This window comes from Leguminivora glycinivorella, chromosome 11 (assembly GCF_023078275.1).
Source record: "Leguminivora glycinivorella isolate SPB_JAAS2020 chromosome 11, LegGlyc_1.1, whole genome shotgun sequence".
NCBI classification, from domain to species: Eukaryota; Metazoa; Arthropoda; class Insecta; order Lepidoptera; family Tortricidae; genus Leguminivora; species Leguminivora glycinivorella.
This window is the reverse complement of record NC_062981.1, coordinates 14,975,013-14,991,124: the sequence shown is the minus strand read 5'-3', so window position 1 is coordinate 14,991,124 and position 16,112 is coordinate 14,975,013. Positions and strand designations below refer to the sequence as shown.

General features: G+C 36.9%; 1 protein-coding gene across 1 annotated transcript in view; it reads right to left on the bottom strand.

The window, feature by feature from the left end:
- The window catches only part of LOC125230986 (runt-related transcription factor 1-like), a 68,252-nt gene that overhangs the window by 1,312 nt on the left and 50,828 nt on the right, over positions 1–16,112 (bottom strand). The window contains exon 5 of the mRNA XM_048136308.1: positions 274–429. Coding sequence (XP_047992265.1) covers positions 274–429 — 156 coding nt within the window. The remainder of the gene's footprint in view (positions 1–273; positions 430–16,112) is intronic.

Here is a 16,112-nt window from a genome sequence, read left to right as displayed (position 1 = left end):
TTGCACGGGATTGTCTGCAAGTACCCATTTCTCCTCAGCACCTTCTGAACATGGGCTAATAACTCCTCGTCTAAAATAATGTTAATTAATCGCGTTCGACCTATAATATGTGACTTTAAATATGTGTAAAAAAAGCGCGAGAACTTAGTGTTATACCTCTTAACACGTTCACTGTCCCGTGAGTACAAAGCCGAAGGTTGACAGTTCAGTTAAAGACAGTGAAAGAGTTAAACCAGCAGGGAAGGTAGTACCTAAGTATAGGCTAATGCTCACCAGTGTCATGTGCCGGTGGAGGGTGCCCAGGCGCATGGGCCGGCGGCAGCACATGCGGGGTGAAGTGTGCGTGCGGTGGCAGCAGGGGAGGGGGGTAGTGCCGCGCCAACGCCCCCCACTCGCCGTTCGGTAGACCGGCCAATTGATGCGCTATGCCTGGCGACAAGGAAACAGAACTTTTAATACATACACTTCATGTCAGGCTGAATACTTATTAATTATATGACCTTACACGATTCAGTGTTGCGTTCAAGCCCTTGGATAAATGTTAGAAATTACGAGACGTAATATTCTTGGAAGGTGCTTGGAAGTAATCATTAGAAAATCCAAGTTCTTATTATAAACGCCAGACGACGTTATAACCGACGTTATCTAACCGATTTCTGGAGAATCTTTGAAACCAGTGAACCAAAGACATATGTAACTCCGTATAGACGGATAAAGTCTAAGAAAAAACGTACCTCAAAGCCATAGAGAAAAAGGTACGGTGGTCTAGATGGCGTTACACCTTTAGGGAACGCTCGGCTAGATGGCGCTAATATTAATATTTGACATTTTAATACATATCAAGCTAAGAATATGGGCCAAATTGTCAAAATTGAGGTTCAAAAGTTTTAAGCCTGTGTCGAGAGATGGCAGTCTATGCACTGTGATTACACATTTTACTTTGACAGTAACTCTCTATAATACTCTATCCTCTTTGCAGTGAACGAAACTCTCTTTAAAAAGCATCTTATTACGATTGATAACGCGAACATTTTCAACTGCTTTTAACAACTCAATCAACACTACAATGGCGTATAACGCTTTTAACGCGATACTTAACGCAACCGGCATACAAAATCCAACTTTACGATATCTTTACTACCTGTCCCCTACTTCAAAAACGTGTACTCTAAGCTGTATATGCCAAGGTTAGTATTTGTGTGAAAGTCACTCATAATATAAGAGGTATAGAAGGTAAATGAGTGAGTTTAAATAATGAGTGAGACGATTCCCTCGCTCCCCCACAAGTTTGTTTCAATTCCCGCCTTATCTCCGTCGCGGCACTCCTCAATTGTTGGCTCTGACAAGTTTCAAATGCGCGGATCGGGAATCAAAATAAGACGGGTTTTAAGCAAGTTATATCATGTTATATGTGTTTGTTGAGTGTTTTTGGAGAGTAACGTAGCTGTTTGTTAACATATTTAGTTTATGCGACTTATTCTGATCATCTTAGAACTCTTTATTCAGTAAAAGTACAAAATCAATTTAGGAATATGTCTGTTTTTTATCCCCCGACGCAAAAACGAAGGGGCATTATAAGTTTGACGTGTCTGTCTGTGTGTTTGTCTGTCTGTCTGTCTGTCTGTCTGTTTGTCTGTCTGTCTGTATGTCTGTCTGTTTGTCGGTCTGTGTGTGTGTCTGTCTGTGGCATCGTAGCTCCCGAACGGATGAACCGATTTAGATTTAGTTTTTTTTGTCTGAAAGCTGAGTTAGTCGGGAGTGTTCTTAGCCATGCATCATGAAAATCTGTCTACTATGTCGCGGTCGGGGGTTTTTTCAAAATTTTAATTTTGTGGTTAGGTTATCTTTTATCTTTTTAGACACTTAAAAGACCTAAACTCGTTGTTACTTTGCCCACAATGTCAAAAACACCTGTAGATATAGGTGTTATGTTCTAGCTTTGAAAATACCTAACTCTGATACAATCATGTACATTTATTTTTTATTCACCTCATTTGCACTTAACGTGAACCATCTAAAACCTCATCATGAGAAATATTATTCCCATTACATATACAATAGTCTGCAATAGCAATAGTATTCAATCCGATATAAAATAGCGCCACGATAATCGCAAAGCATTTATACATAGGAAATTTGTTTTGGCGTCATAATTCACAGTTGACATTTTTAAGCGCATAAATTAACAAAGTTGCCGGCGCGGCCCCGTACATTCGGCTTAACCCTTTAGCACCCACCTTGGGTAATTCCCACCCTCCGACCCTTTCAGCAATAGAATAAATTACAGGCCGCTTTATGTCACAGATACCGCTGCGAAAATGTACAACGCATTATTTTCAATCCGGCCGGTTAATCTTTATAGTTCTTGTTGCAATTAGACGAAAGGCTTTTTATGTAGACGTAAGCTGGGACGTAAGACGTAAGGTGGGTTGAGCATTTCTTTTTTTTTCCATTTTTTTTATTTTGATATTTTTAGGGAATTTTAGGTCAATTGTACTCAGAATCACGAGTACTTTCAATCTCGCTGGGCGACAAAAAGTGTCCCAGAATTTCCATACATGTTTGTTACTTTCCTCTTTTGTTACCCCACACAACATGTACGGAAAATGGTAAGAAGTAAGAAAAAATCGTATGAGACAATTTTTTTAACTACTTACTAGGATTGAAAAAGCTAGTGATTCTGAGTAGAAATAGCATTTTTTTTTTCAAAAATATCACATTTCATAAAAGTGGCGAAAAAAAAAGAAACGCTCGGCTATGGCTCATTTTGGGAGCTATGTAAATGACATAATGTTATTGTGCAAAAGTTGCTGCAAAATGTTTCTAAGACTTGCTATCTCCAAACCGATCATCTTCTATCTTCGAGTTCGATTTTTTTTAGATTTAGGTATACACTTAACTTTGTTATCGCCAAAAATTTGTCTAACCGTCACGATATGGTTATGTATGATGTCATACATATTTTTAAATATCACGGTTATTTCAGGGTCTTACAGGTACGTAGATAGGTAATAAAACTAGTGCCATTCTTAGATTATGCCAAATATTTACGATTCGATTGGAACCGTTGCATCTGCAAAGTTTATTACTCCGAAAACTTTACTCGTTAAATTAGGTAGTTACTTTTCTTCCACATTTTTATGCTTCACTTTTACGAAGAAAATCAGCTCACATTTTTGGGGAGAAAAATTAAAGAAAGTTCACCGTTGACAATTTAACTAATGACGGCTGCTCAGTGTTGGGGAAAGTCTGAAGATTAAGTTGTTTCTCAGTAATAGACCATCAATATCGGATTATAACGTCAATCTAACCCTTTGAGCTTATTAATCGTTTTATAAGCACGCCGCCAAATTAATGATTATATTTTTTGATAAAATTTGTATATAAGGTACAGCGGGACAAATCTCGACTGGGGGCAAATGTAACTGGTCCATTTTCTCCATGTTTTACAATGTTTGCATTATTAAATAGAGTGTCCACCGGTTATATAGGCGTGTTCAGTGGATACATGTAGAACTCAACATCATAGTGCAATAATGGAAAAAATCTAGATCAGTTACAATTGCCCCCCCGGTCGAGATTTGCCCCGCTGTACCTTACCTTATTCAGAGTATACTAGCTTTAAGCTCACGAAAATTTCACATTGAGGCTTCGTAGATGCATCTTATATGTGCAAAGAATTGCACATATTTTATGTCTAAAAATGGGTGTAGAAACAATTATTTATCTAATCAGGAATGAATGCAAATGTTTTAAACCCATTTTTGACAGTTTCTTCACACAAGTTGTGTAAAACCAAGGACCATTTAATACTAGACTGATATAGCCCATACAAAAAAGCGTACCCCTGAAAAAAGCTTAGTTTTTGCTTTAAAACTAGATGGCGTTGTTTAGTAACCCGGGAGTGGAAAAAAACATATTTTCACACATATTTTTACTTGTTTTTATATTATACTATGAATAACTATCAAAAAACTTTATTTTAATATCAAAATATTGGCTCAAAACACAATTTTTACAAATTATATTTTTTGGTCGGCCTCGACGTAGTTGTGATCGCTTCGCTGGCTAAGTTTGTTCGCATGTTGTCTAATTATTGCCAAATAAAATGACTAGATGACGTTGGTGGACTAGGAAAATGTCACATCCGTTTCGTTGTTCATTAATATATTATACTTAGTGATAATAAACCTATATGTTGAGCTCAAATACGTTCAACAAAACGCAATCATTGTGCCAACAGATGTGACATCTGACATCCATGTCACATCACAAATGTCATTGTATGATTTATTGAATATTCATAATATATGGATATTAAATATTTTAGAATCGCAGCAGCAATGCGAGTAGAGATACGCAGAATTAATAACTGTATAAATTAATAATTGTATGACCAATGACCTCATACATAAAATTACCAGTTTAGGTGACAGAAGGCGAATCCAATTTGTAAACATTAAATGTGCTAAGGAAAAGAATCTTTCCGATTTTCAACGGGACACGGCTGAAGGGGCGAGCTGGTTTCGACTGCGCCCATGCATCTCAATTGTCCAGAAAGTTCATTCGAAGATCATTTTGCTTATAATAATCTAAGTAATCACAGTGAATGGTTTGACAGTATTTCAGCTAACATGTAGAGAGACTTGCTAGCTTCGTCGGTCAGGCTTCGTCTTGGACACAACGCGGATAGTTAGGCCGCCAGGTGTGGCACTTTGGATTACGTTTTTATAATAAATTAATGATAGTTTGTATTGTTTTGGTAATATATTTTCTACTCGTATACTACTCGTTGGTACTCGTATATACCTAAACTGAGATAATAAATGAATAAAAGGAAATAATTAGTGAAACTCTGACATAAGTAATAATTAATGAGACTAAATGCGTTTTCACATTATCCAATCCGATATCGGATGTAGGACTGATACCCCATACATTACAGGCGCTATCTTGGATTTTTTCCATTTAAATCCTTCCGACATCCGATATCGGATCGGATAATGTGAAAACGGACTAAGACAATAGATACCTTGTTAGTGTTATATACCTATGCCTATGTATATCCCACCAAAAACATTCTGTAAAAAATAGCCGTCTCGATGGAGCTGCTTGTTTATCTCTAAAAAGTAATGAAATCTACATAAAGTTCCTTACTGCGATTTCTTTATTATTATAGTTAACTAGCCTTTGCCCGCGGCTTCGCTCGCGTTAAATTCGAAAATCTCTCCACAAACTTCCATCCTCCATTCTAAGGAAGTAGGGAGATATAAAAAGAGACAAAAAGTAGCCTATGTCACTTTCCATCCCTTCAACTATCTCCACTTAAAAAATCACGTCAATACGTCGCTCCGTTTTGCCGTGAAAGATGGACAAACAAACAGACACACACACTTTCCCATTTATAATATTAGTATGGATGTTGTGTGACTTGGCCGTTGAAGTGTAGCGGTGCTGGCGACAGATTGGTGCAATGGTGTCATGGAGCACCTGGTTATAAACTTCTTTATACCCTTGTGTATAAAGAAGTTTATAAGTTACATATTCGATGGTCCGAGCTAAGGTTCGTAAAGCCATGAAGCTGAGCTGATAATCATTGTCGCTAAACGCCGATCGAAACGCAGTCTGAAGTGGGTGATAAACGTACGATACGAGCAGGTATGCGTACTTATGGCTCGACGACCTTTTTCGATTGTGTGTCACCGTAAGTACGCGTAAAAACCGCTGCGCATAGTAGTTGACCATCCAAAGCGTACTTGCTCGTACGCCTATCACCCACTTGACGTCGCGCCAACACTTTATGGAAAAAGCGGGTTTTCGACAACTACCAATAAGATTTTAGACATTCAAAAATCTTCAATAATACTCAACTGTTTCGGTCGCACTCGTTCAAATATAGGATAGGATTGGTATGAGCGAGACGGTCAGGAGATTGATTGTCAATATGATATCTATCATAAACACCGTTCGAAATGGCCTCATTAAAATCTAAATTTTAAATATATTGAAAGTAATATTACTAATTATTGACGTCACGCTCAAAATGAAAGAGATAGAAAATTTGACAGTATGGTACTCTTTTGCATGATTGTCATAATTCAAAATAAGAACGATGGCTTGCGTTGTAAACAGGGACTGAAACATGACACGGGCCCCTAGCGTCATCTATATATTTTTCACTGTATCACTTGTAATGCCGTTGAACTACCACGTGCGTATTTAAAAAAAAAACGACATTTTTATTCAAATGACACTCTTAGTGACATCTAGTGACATAGATTTACGGCTGCCAACGGGGTACGGTATTTAGTATGGACTCTGCTGGTCCTTTATAATCGTCCTTGGTAAAACGCAGTGTTTTTTTTCAGAGTTATTAAATTGCAACTTATAGTTTATTAAAATAGAATCTGTATAAAATGTCGATCAATTTATTGCAGCCACCTGAAGAAATTGCAAGGTTTAATTCCTGCACAATGTTAATAAAAAACATTGTGTAGGAATGTCTATTTCATTTTAATAAGTGTTAGCCAAGGCGGGTGGTCGCTATTCAGGCCGGCCTTTCTTCAGCTAAGAGCATTCAGGGCACAGAAAATTGTATTTTCCCCTCACTAGCTTGGAAACACGTGTTTTGTCCTTTAATACCAGCGGGTAAAAACGCATTTTATCCACTAGTGGGTAAAGTAATTTGACCTTAAATAAAGTCAAATTAACTGCTTTAAAATTGATAAACGTAGGTGAATCTAGTAATAAAGATGATTTACCACCTGTGGAACTACTGGAAGCAGTGATAAACGCATTTTTTGCTTTGTAGTTTCCTCGCTATAGTGAGGGGAAAATTTTTGTGTTACACTCGGGTGCAAATGTATTTTACTTCTCGTGTGTTAAAAAACTCGCAAGTTCAGGATTCTATTCTCGAACCACTCGCTTCGCTCGTGGTTCAACTATAGAATCCTTTCACTTGCTCGTTTTTCAATTCCACACTCGGCGTTAAAATACAACTTTGCCCCCTTGTATAACAAATAACTATTAAACAGTAATTTAGTAATTATCGCACTTGCCTCCTAGTCAAAACAGCTTCTTTTTAAAAACTGTCAAAACGAATTTGATCGACTTGTTAATACGGAATTTATATGAAATCGAATTGAGTGACGTCACGGAACTTAGTTACTTTATATATTTCTACCTGACTTATTAAATAGAAATTGGATTTAAAAATAATTATCTGATGCTTTATTTCGTGCATGGTATAAAATATTTTATTTTAACTACAGTCAAGTTCCCTATATGACGACATTGACGACATTAGTAAAATGGAAGATCATGTACCAATTCATAATGTGTACATTCAACCAATTGGAACCATAGGCCACTGTAGTACTATGTCACAGTGACGTTATAAATCAGATTTGACTGTACATTTATTCAACTTATAACCCGTTGCAATAATGTGACAAATAAGAGTTTTGAATGATTCACGGTTATTTTCATTAGACTTATATTGACCGACAAAAATCAAAAAGGTAATCACGGTCTATATCCCGGTCAATATAAGTCTAATGTGACAAATGTATACCTTTATGAACTCGACTTTAGGTAAAATACAAAATATAACATAGGTATATTTTTTCAATTTAGGTACCTACTTGCAGATAATATACATTCATATTCAATTTACTTTCTAAAGCCTTTCCGTCTGTTATTACGTTATTCTTTTGCCATCTTTCGACATAAGCTCTTAGGGCGGCGAAGTACTGTATAAGATATGTATACTGCAGCGGCTCAGACAATATCCACGGACGAGACGCAAAAAATACGGACTGAATTCAAGATTGCCCGGTTTTGTTCTACTACCACTCAGGAGTGGAAGTGCAGTGTACACTCACGGCCGAAAGTTGGTTCATTAGATACAGTTTATAGTGAAACACTCGTGTGACTGACAATAAGTGATCTTGGTATAAATAATTGCAACAGTTATTTATCATTTTTTGTGATTGCTTTTAAATCAAAATTGTTGGCAGCAGTATTAATTTCCTGATTGTCAGATAACTGCTGTTTATATAAAATCCCTAAATTAAATTAAAATTCTGATTTTCCGTGACTATAAGGACACCGCCGTCCCCAAAACACTGGACGTTGTTAATCAATATTAATATTAATAATGAGGAAGTCTGTGTGTCTGTTTGTTTGTCCGTCTTTCACGGCAAAACGGAGCGACGAATTGACGTGATTTTATAAGTGGGAATAGTTGGAAGGCTGGAGAGTGACATAGGCTACTTTTTGTCTCTTTCTAACTTCCACTTCCCTAAAATGGGGGGTGGAAATTTGTAGATGGGGGTTGGTACAACCATGCAAACGTATGTACTGTAATTATGTAATGTCTATTTTACTTATTAACAATTGATAAAATGTACTGTCACACTGTAGGTACATACCTACACCTCCGTGTTTAGTAAAAGTGTATTATAATTATGTAAAGTTAATTTAGGTAAAATGTACTCGTATCCCTTTGAAAAGTTCAACTTTCACAGAACTCCGTAGGAAGAAAAACGAGGAGGCATTTTCGTTTCGTGTTCCTTGATCAAAGTTGCAAAAGAAAGGGCAGCTACAGACGATTTGCATTCGTTAAAAATGTGGAATACTTCGTGTTTGTGTGCTGTGCACAATGTGGAATCGCGGGTGGGACTGATCGGTTTTGATGCTTCGACAGCATAGCCTTTTTTACAACATAGCAAAGCATAGGTTTGTTCCAAGTTAATTTAATTAAATGAATTTGCGAAATATGAAGAAACGAATCTACTCGTAATACCTATAACATAACACTTAAAACATATAAATGTATATATTTTACATTTTATGTTTTTATTATTAGAAGAGAGACAAATAATGTTACTTAGTAATTACTACATTCATTTAGATAACACATTTACCGCTGAGCTATAATAATATGAGAATTGAGTTTCCTAGTTCGTAGCGAAAATACTTTGTAGAAACATAACGTGATTAGCGCCAAACAAGATAACCAACATCATGATATTCATGATTGTCATCTAATTAGTGGTGTTGTCATCTAATAATTGAATCTCAATCTAGCAGATTCGTGCCAATGTTTTCGTAAGAATTATTTTCATTTGAGACAAAGAAACAAGGCTAGCAGTAGCATTGCCGCATTACACAGCCAGCGAAACGGTATAATAATTAATAAATAATAATTATTAACCTTTTTTTAGGGTTCCGTAGCCAAAATGGCAAAAACGGAACCCTTATAGTTTCGTCATGTCCGTCTGTCCGTCTGTCCGTCTGTCCGTCTGTCACAGCCGATTTACTCGGAAACTATAAGTACTACAGTGATGAAATTTGATGGGAATATGTGTTGTATGAACCGCTACAAAATTATGACACTAAATAGTAAAAAAAAGAATTGGGGGTGGGGCCCCCCATACATGTAACTGAGGGATGAAAATTTTTTTTTCGATGTACATACCCGTGTGGGGTATCAATGGAAAGGTCTTTTAAAATGATATAAAGTTTTCTAAAAAACATTTTTCTTAAAGTGAACGGTTTTTGAGATATCAGCTCTCAAAGTCGTAAAAAGTATGTCCCCCCCCCCTCTATTTTTATAACTACGGGGTATAAAATTCTAAAAAAAATAGAGGTGATGCATGCTAATTAACTCTTTCAACGATTTTTGGTTTGATCAAAGTATCTCTTATAGTTTTTGAGATAGGTTGATTTAACTGTAATTTTGGTTGCTGCTACGGAACCCTTTGTGCGCGAGCCCGACTCGCACTTGGCCGGTTTTTTTGTAGTAGTAATCATATTTGTATTGTTATCAGAAATAAATTATAACATTAAATTAATTTACTTAATAACGAGAAACATGTTATTGTTATTTCACCGCATTGATACTTATTTCCAAGAACTTTCCACACATTCATAATACACAAAATAATTGGAGGATAACAAAACAAGTATCAAGATCAGCTCGCCGTCAGTAGTGTACCGGCCGCATTCGAAGACGTGCCCGTCCGCTACATTGCCTCAGACGAAGGGGTTTTTTCCGACTTTGAAAAATCGCGCCGCCGCGAGAGGGTTGAACCCAAACATTTTAATGCCATTTGCTAGATTGCGTCTTGCATTTTTCTTTCCCCGTTATAGCGCTAATCCGCGAAGAAAACCGGGATTACAGGGATAAAAGTATTTACGTTTTTAGTGTGATTCCGATGTCCCAGATTAGGGAGGAATTTTTTAACGGCTCTTCGAACCCTCGCGGTGATTAGAGAAAGGGTTGGAAGCACTTTCGAGTAATTATTTTACATTTCTTCGAACATCATTGAAGTGCTAACGCGCGAGCGATTTCCCTTTGCACGGCTTGAAAATTGAAAACCGGTGTAGACTACCATGTAAAGCTAAGTTTAAAATATTTAGCAAATGTTTACTCTCAAAAGATGAGTCAGGGCTCGAGCGCTAGTTGGTAAAGTGTTAACATTTAATTATTTCTGAGCGTAAGTTTATAAGTTTAATTAATTTTCGTAAAGTTGTAAGGCGTGACGCGTAGCAATTACAACATTCATTTGGAAGTCGGTGGTTGGAGTAATGGTGGAAACTTATGAGAAATGATGGGCACATGCGACTTGACAGGAGTTTGATTCGACGCAGAAACCCTTGCCGATTATAAATTGAAAGTAATCATTCAGGAACCAGTTTGACCCGATAGCATAAGCTATGTTTACAACGGACTGTTCTTAGCATTTATGAGGTTTACTTAATATCTTCTTTGAAAAGTAATGAACTTGGAATTTATTAATACAGAGGAAAATACATATATCAACCACGCATTTTATTTATTTATCTTTTACTGTGTTATGTTCATTTGTGAGTGTGCACGGGAAAACGTCCCAATTTGTCGATTGCTATAAAGCCGTTTTGTCAGTTTATTCATATAAAGATACAAGTAAATCTCACCTTAATGGTAACCGACAAAGTGGGACGTTTTACTAAACACACTCACATTTTATTATACAGTAAACTATGACTAAGTACGTAAATGACAAATATTCGTTAGAATTTTGACAGGGCAGGGCTACCTAATCAAATTTTACGCTTATTGCAAGAAAATACTGGTTTCACTTATAGGTAAACTAGTTTCTGTCCTCGGCTTCGCTCGCATTAAATTCTAAAATTGGGGAATTCTCCATACAAACTCCCACCCCCATTTTAGGGAAGTGGGGTACGTGTTAGAAAGAGACAAAAAGTAGCTTATGACACACACTATCCCTTCAAGTATCCCCGTTTTGCCGTGAAAGACGGACAAACGAACAGAAACACACACTTTCCCATCGTTCAGTTTACAGTATTTAGGTATCATGGACGAGATTTTTTTCTCCGTGCATTTATAATATTAAGTATAGAAGTATAGATACTTACTTACTTTTAATATATAAAAATTTAGGGAACAAATCAAATTATTTTATTAAATATTTTTGATTTGTTGTTCTTTAGTGTATGGTATCTATTTCAGTTTATAATGTGAAGATTTGTAACAAAGTCAATAAGTAAATTTCATGCATCAGCTTTAGTAGCGAGTAGGTTACTACATTCATTAAAATTTTAGAGTTTTCGTAGATTATAACATGACCCAATTCTTTCTTGACCCAGAGAAAAACTTTCAACCATACTAACTAACAATTACCTACCAATCAGTCCAGATCCAGACATCGTAACTTTTTCAGTAATTTTGGTGCAGAATTGTCGCGTTAAAGAAGTATAATATACTAGCCTTTGCCAGCGGCTTCGCTCGCGTTAAAATTAATAATTGCGGAATGCTCCATACAAACTCCCCCCCCCCCATTTTAGGGGAGTGTGGAGTTAGATAGAAAGAAACAAAAAGTAGCCTATGTCACTTTCCATCCCTTCAATTATTTTTACTTTAAAAAATCACGTCACACGGTCGCTCCGTTTTGCCGTGAAAGACGAACAAACAAACAGACACACACACTTTCCCATTTAATTTTATAATATTAGAATGGATGTCCGAACTGTCGGAAGACAGCTGAAATAGTTAATTAAGATTTTAGCCTTAATTGGTACCTAAAAACATGATTGTATGAATTCCCTTATTTCTATTATGCTGCACCGAAACCTCTGGAAAAGTTACGATGTCTTCATCACAAGACACTGATTTGCTTAGCATTTGTGTACATTTACCAATCACAACACAGTGATTTGCTCAGCATTAGTGCCTACAGCACGGGTTAACAAGACGGATGTCCCCCGTACATCATAAGGTTAATAAGAGGGCTCGCGAACTAACGACTCCGCTTTGTCAACGCGCCTTAACCCGCCGCCATCTTGCCGCCATTTTGGATTTCAATCTACTTAGCGCTTAATGAATTTGTGTCTATTGATTTTGTTTAACCCCTTTTTGTTTAGCTTAATTAACCTTTGGTTTTGAAGGGAGAGTGAAGGTTGACTTGATATTTTGCTTAACTATGGTTGTTTATTTTTATAAGCCGTTGTCTTCACCGTTATCTTATCTAAATGGTATCTAAAATGCTAATCCTCCGTAAGTAAGTATCTGAACAGTTCGCGTCTCTAGATGCATAATAAAGATCTAATGAAATAGTGATGTTTATTAGAAGGGTTCATACATTTTGTGCAACTTCGCTTAACTGCAAAACGTATTAAATTAACTCAGCTGTAAACCCATAAATTCAACTCAATAATACACGACTATGAAGAAACTGAAAGCATTGTATCCTGCATAAAAATGTTTAAAACATACAATACTATACTTTTACCCACAGACACAGTTTTGGCCCGATTCTTATTTTAATATACGTCAAATATAAGTTCTAGGTGCGATGTCAATTTCAATGTCAACAGTTGGATCGGTATCGTGCATTGTGCATATCAGTTATATTCAGAGATCGGATTTTTGTGCGTCATCTCATACCAAAAGTCATTAAAATGACGTAAGACACTAAGAATGTCGCAAATCCGTCCGATCTCTGGCTTATATTAATATATCGCATTGATCTTTAAGAAGAGTACAAATACGGCCGGATATCGATGAACCTGTACCATCTATCTAAGCATAATTATTTATTTAGTTGAATCCGTATTATGATATATTTAATAATAATAAATTAAAACTGAAACAAAATTTAAATCAACGACTTATGTACGATTCAAAGGATTAATGGATTAAGTACTGCACACCTTACACACATACACATGCCTATAGACACGAAAATTACTCGCATTACCAGTTAATGGGGCCCGCGTCATCATCTCGAATTTATCCCAGTGCTCAGTAAAAGCGAATCACGCCGTACAAAAGGCTGTATGAGGACATTTAAAATTTACAAATGCGTAATTATGCACCCGCATTGTCGCGAGCGGGCGGCGAAAGGGTTAACCCCCTCTCCCCCCACAACCTTTCTTCCCCCACGATCCGGGCTTCCGGGCCTAATGCTATATTTAATTTTCTCTAAGGCTCCCTCATTAATAATGCGAGTCGCGACTTAAAGTGGTGCTCATACGGCCGTTGGAAGAAACGCACCGCGGCGTACTGAGTGGCGTGCATTAATTCGGGTATAAATTGGTAATTAAGGCAATTTTGAGGTGACAGGTGATGTTACTCAGCTGGGTTTATTATTTAAAGTTGTTTAGGCTTTCTCTTCTTGAGGCTTGATTAATAGTCCAGGGTCTTGGCCTTGATTATGTCAACTTCATGAAGGTCAATTTAACAATGCTTACATACAAACTCTATTCATAAATTAAATCGATATATTATGTTTATTAGGTAGTAAGTTCGGGAAGACTGGGTAGTAAGCAGTTTTTACTAACTACATACGATTCAAATCACGTTTATTACGTTACTTACTTTTTATAAGAGTGGTATTCAATGTCTTTCCCATTTCTATAAACATTATATTTGTCGATTCTTTACCCTCTAGGACTATTATCTTCTCTGTTTCTTTAGTTAAGTATGCGACAACAGAAAAATGTGACTAAATTCTGCTTCCGGCTCGGGGTGGGCGAAACAATTTGAACACCTAAAATTTTCTTTAACCATTTCAATGAAGTGTTCGTCAATTAGCAAAGCAGTTATAAAGCCTCATCCACACCTTCCCATGTTGAAGCCACGCGAATGTGGATAATTTATCATGATTTCACGAGGTTATTGGTGCTTGACTACCGCCCCGCGCTGAAACGGCACAAGTGAGCGGCTTAACCGTACTGTCAAGGAGACTATAGATGGACTGTAAATCTAAGCAATAAGGTTTAAGATTTGGTAAAAACTGTAGAAGCGATGGCACAGGACATACGACCTGTTTATAATTACGGGGTTACTACAGTTAAGAGGGCAGAGACGGTGCTTGGGAATTTACATATTGAAGTGGGCTAAATTGTTTCTGAGGAACAAAGCGAATGAGAGCGTTGAAAGAAGACTCGGAGGGAGCACTTGTAGCTTGTTTGTTGGTAGTTGATGGGAGATGTGTACAGATATACGTGTGTTATGGAATGTAAGCTATGGGGGGTTGATTTTGATGTGACCTGATTAAAATAGGCTAGAAAATAGGTCAATGAGAATAATAAACTATGGATAGGTTAGTATTTATTTAATTGCACTTTATCCCATTAGGTAAATTAATTGTACTCGTGCTAATCGTACCTACGAGTGTGTTGAAATGAAAATGAATGAGTCAGTTATTTTTCTAGGACTCATCGGTTAGGTATTTATTTTTGAAACTATGTTAAATTTTCTTGAACTCATAAATGTGAGTGTGCACGGGATAACTCCCACTTTGTCGATTGCTATAGCTTTGTCAGTTTATTCATATAAATATACATGGAAATCTCGCCTTAATGGTAACTGACAAAGTGGGACGTTTTACTAAACACACTCACAAATATTATCAGCTATATATTATGTAATTTTGTGCTAAACCTAATATTTATACAAATGTAAAGAAGTTTTACCTACTACATATTTTACTCTATTACATAATATAGGTAGGTATAGTCCCTCGCAGCATAAATACATCACTGAAATAATGCTATATAATCATACACATTAACTTATTTCAAAGCTTCGTAAAACAAACTTCAAGCCAAACATGTTGGGCTATCTCGTAAAACTCATTCACTTCTTTCCAACTTCCAAACAGAATTATCGCCGAAACCCTTCGAAACAAAACTTATTCCAAACTCAATATACGTCCAGCTTAAAAGCTAAAGTATATTAGCATGCATTAATTCCGGCAGGATCTTGGGCGCAGGAGCGCGAGGTGTGTAATTAGGTTAGGGCCCTTTGACACCCGCCTTAACGAGGTTTGCTCGCCTCTGCGCAATACAAAGGCACGTAGTTTGACTATGGTTTGTATGGGTGCCGCTTAAGACCGATGCTTATGGATTGGTGAATGTTTCGTATACACGATGTTTCTATACAGATACTGGGAAGAATATAAGTATTATTAGTTTAATTATTGATTTATTTTAACTCTTAGGCTAGGCTAATTTACAATATGATTATAAAATTTAGGATAGGGTTTTTTTGATACTCGCCTTAAGTCCGTTTTCACATTATCCGATCCGATATCGGAAGTCGGGAGAACTAAAAAAAAATCCAAGATGGCGCCTGTAATGTATGGGATATCGGTCCGACATCCGATATCGGATCGGATAGTGTGAAAACGCACTAACGGAGTTTGCTCGCCTCTGCGCAATACAAAGGCACGTAGTTTGACTATGGTTTGTGTGGGTACCGCTTAAGACTGATATTTATGGACAAGTATTGGTTAAACGTATAACCAAAATAATAGATGTGTTTTGGGTACTTGGCTTTTGTAAAGATAGTGGGAGACCGTATGTATAATTAAGACAGGGCCCTTGATATTCGCCTTAACAAGGTTTTCTCGCCTCTGCATGCGCAATGCAAAGGCACGTAGTTTGACTATGGTTTATGTGGGTGCCGCTTAAGACTGATGCTTATGGACAGGTGAATGTTTCGTGTAATATACATAGATACTGGAAATAATGTAAGTATTATTACTTAGGTTGGTTTTCTTTGATACTCGCCTTAACGAGGTTTTCTCGCCTCTGCGCAA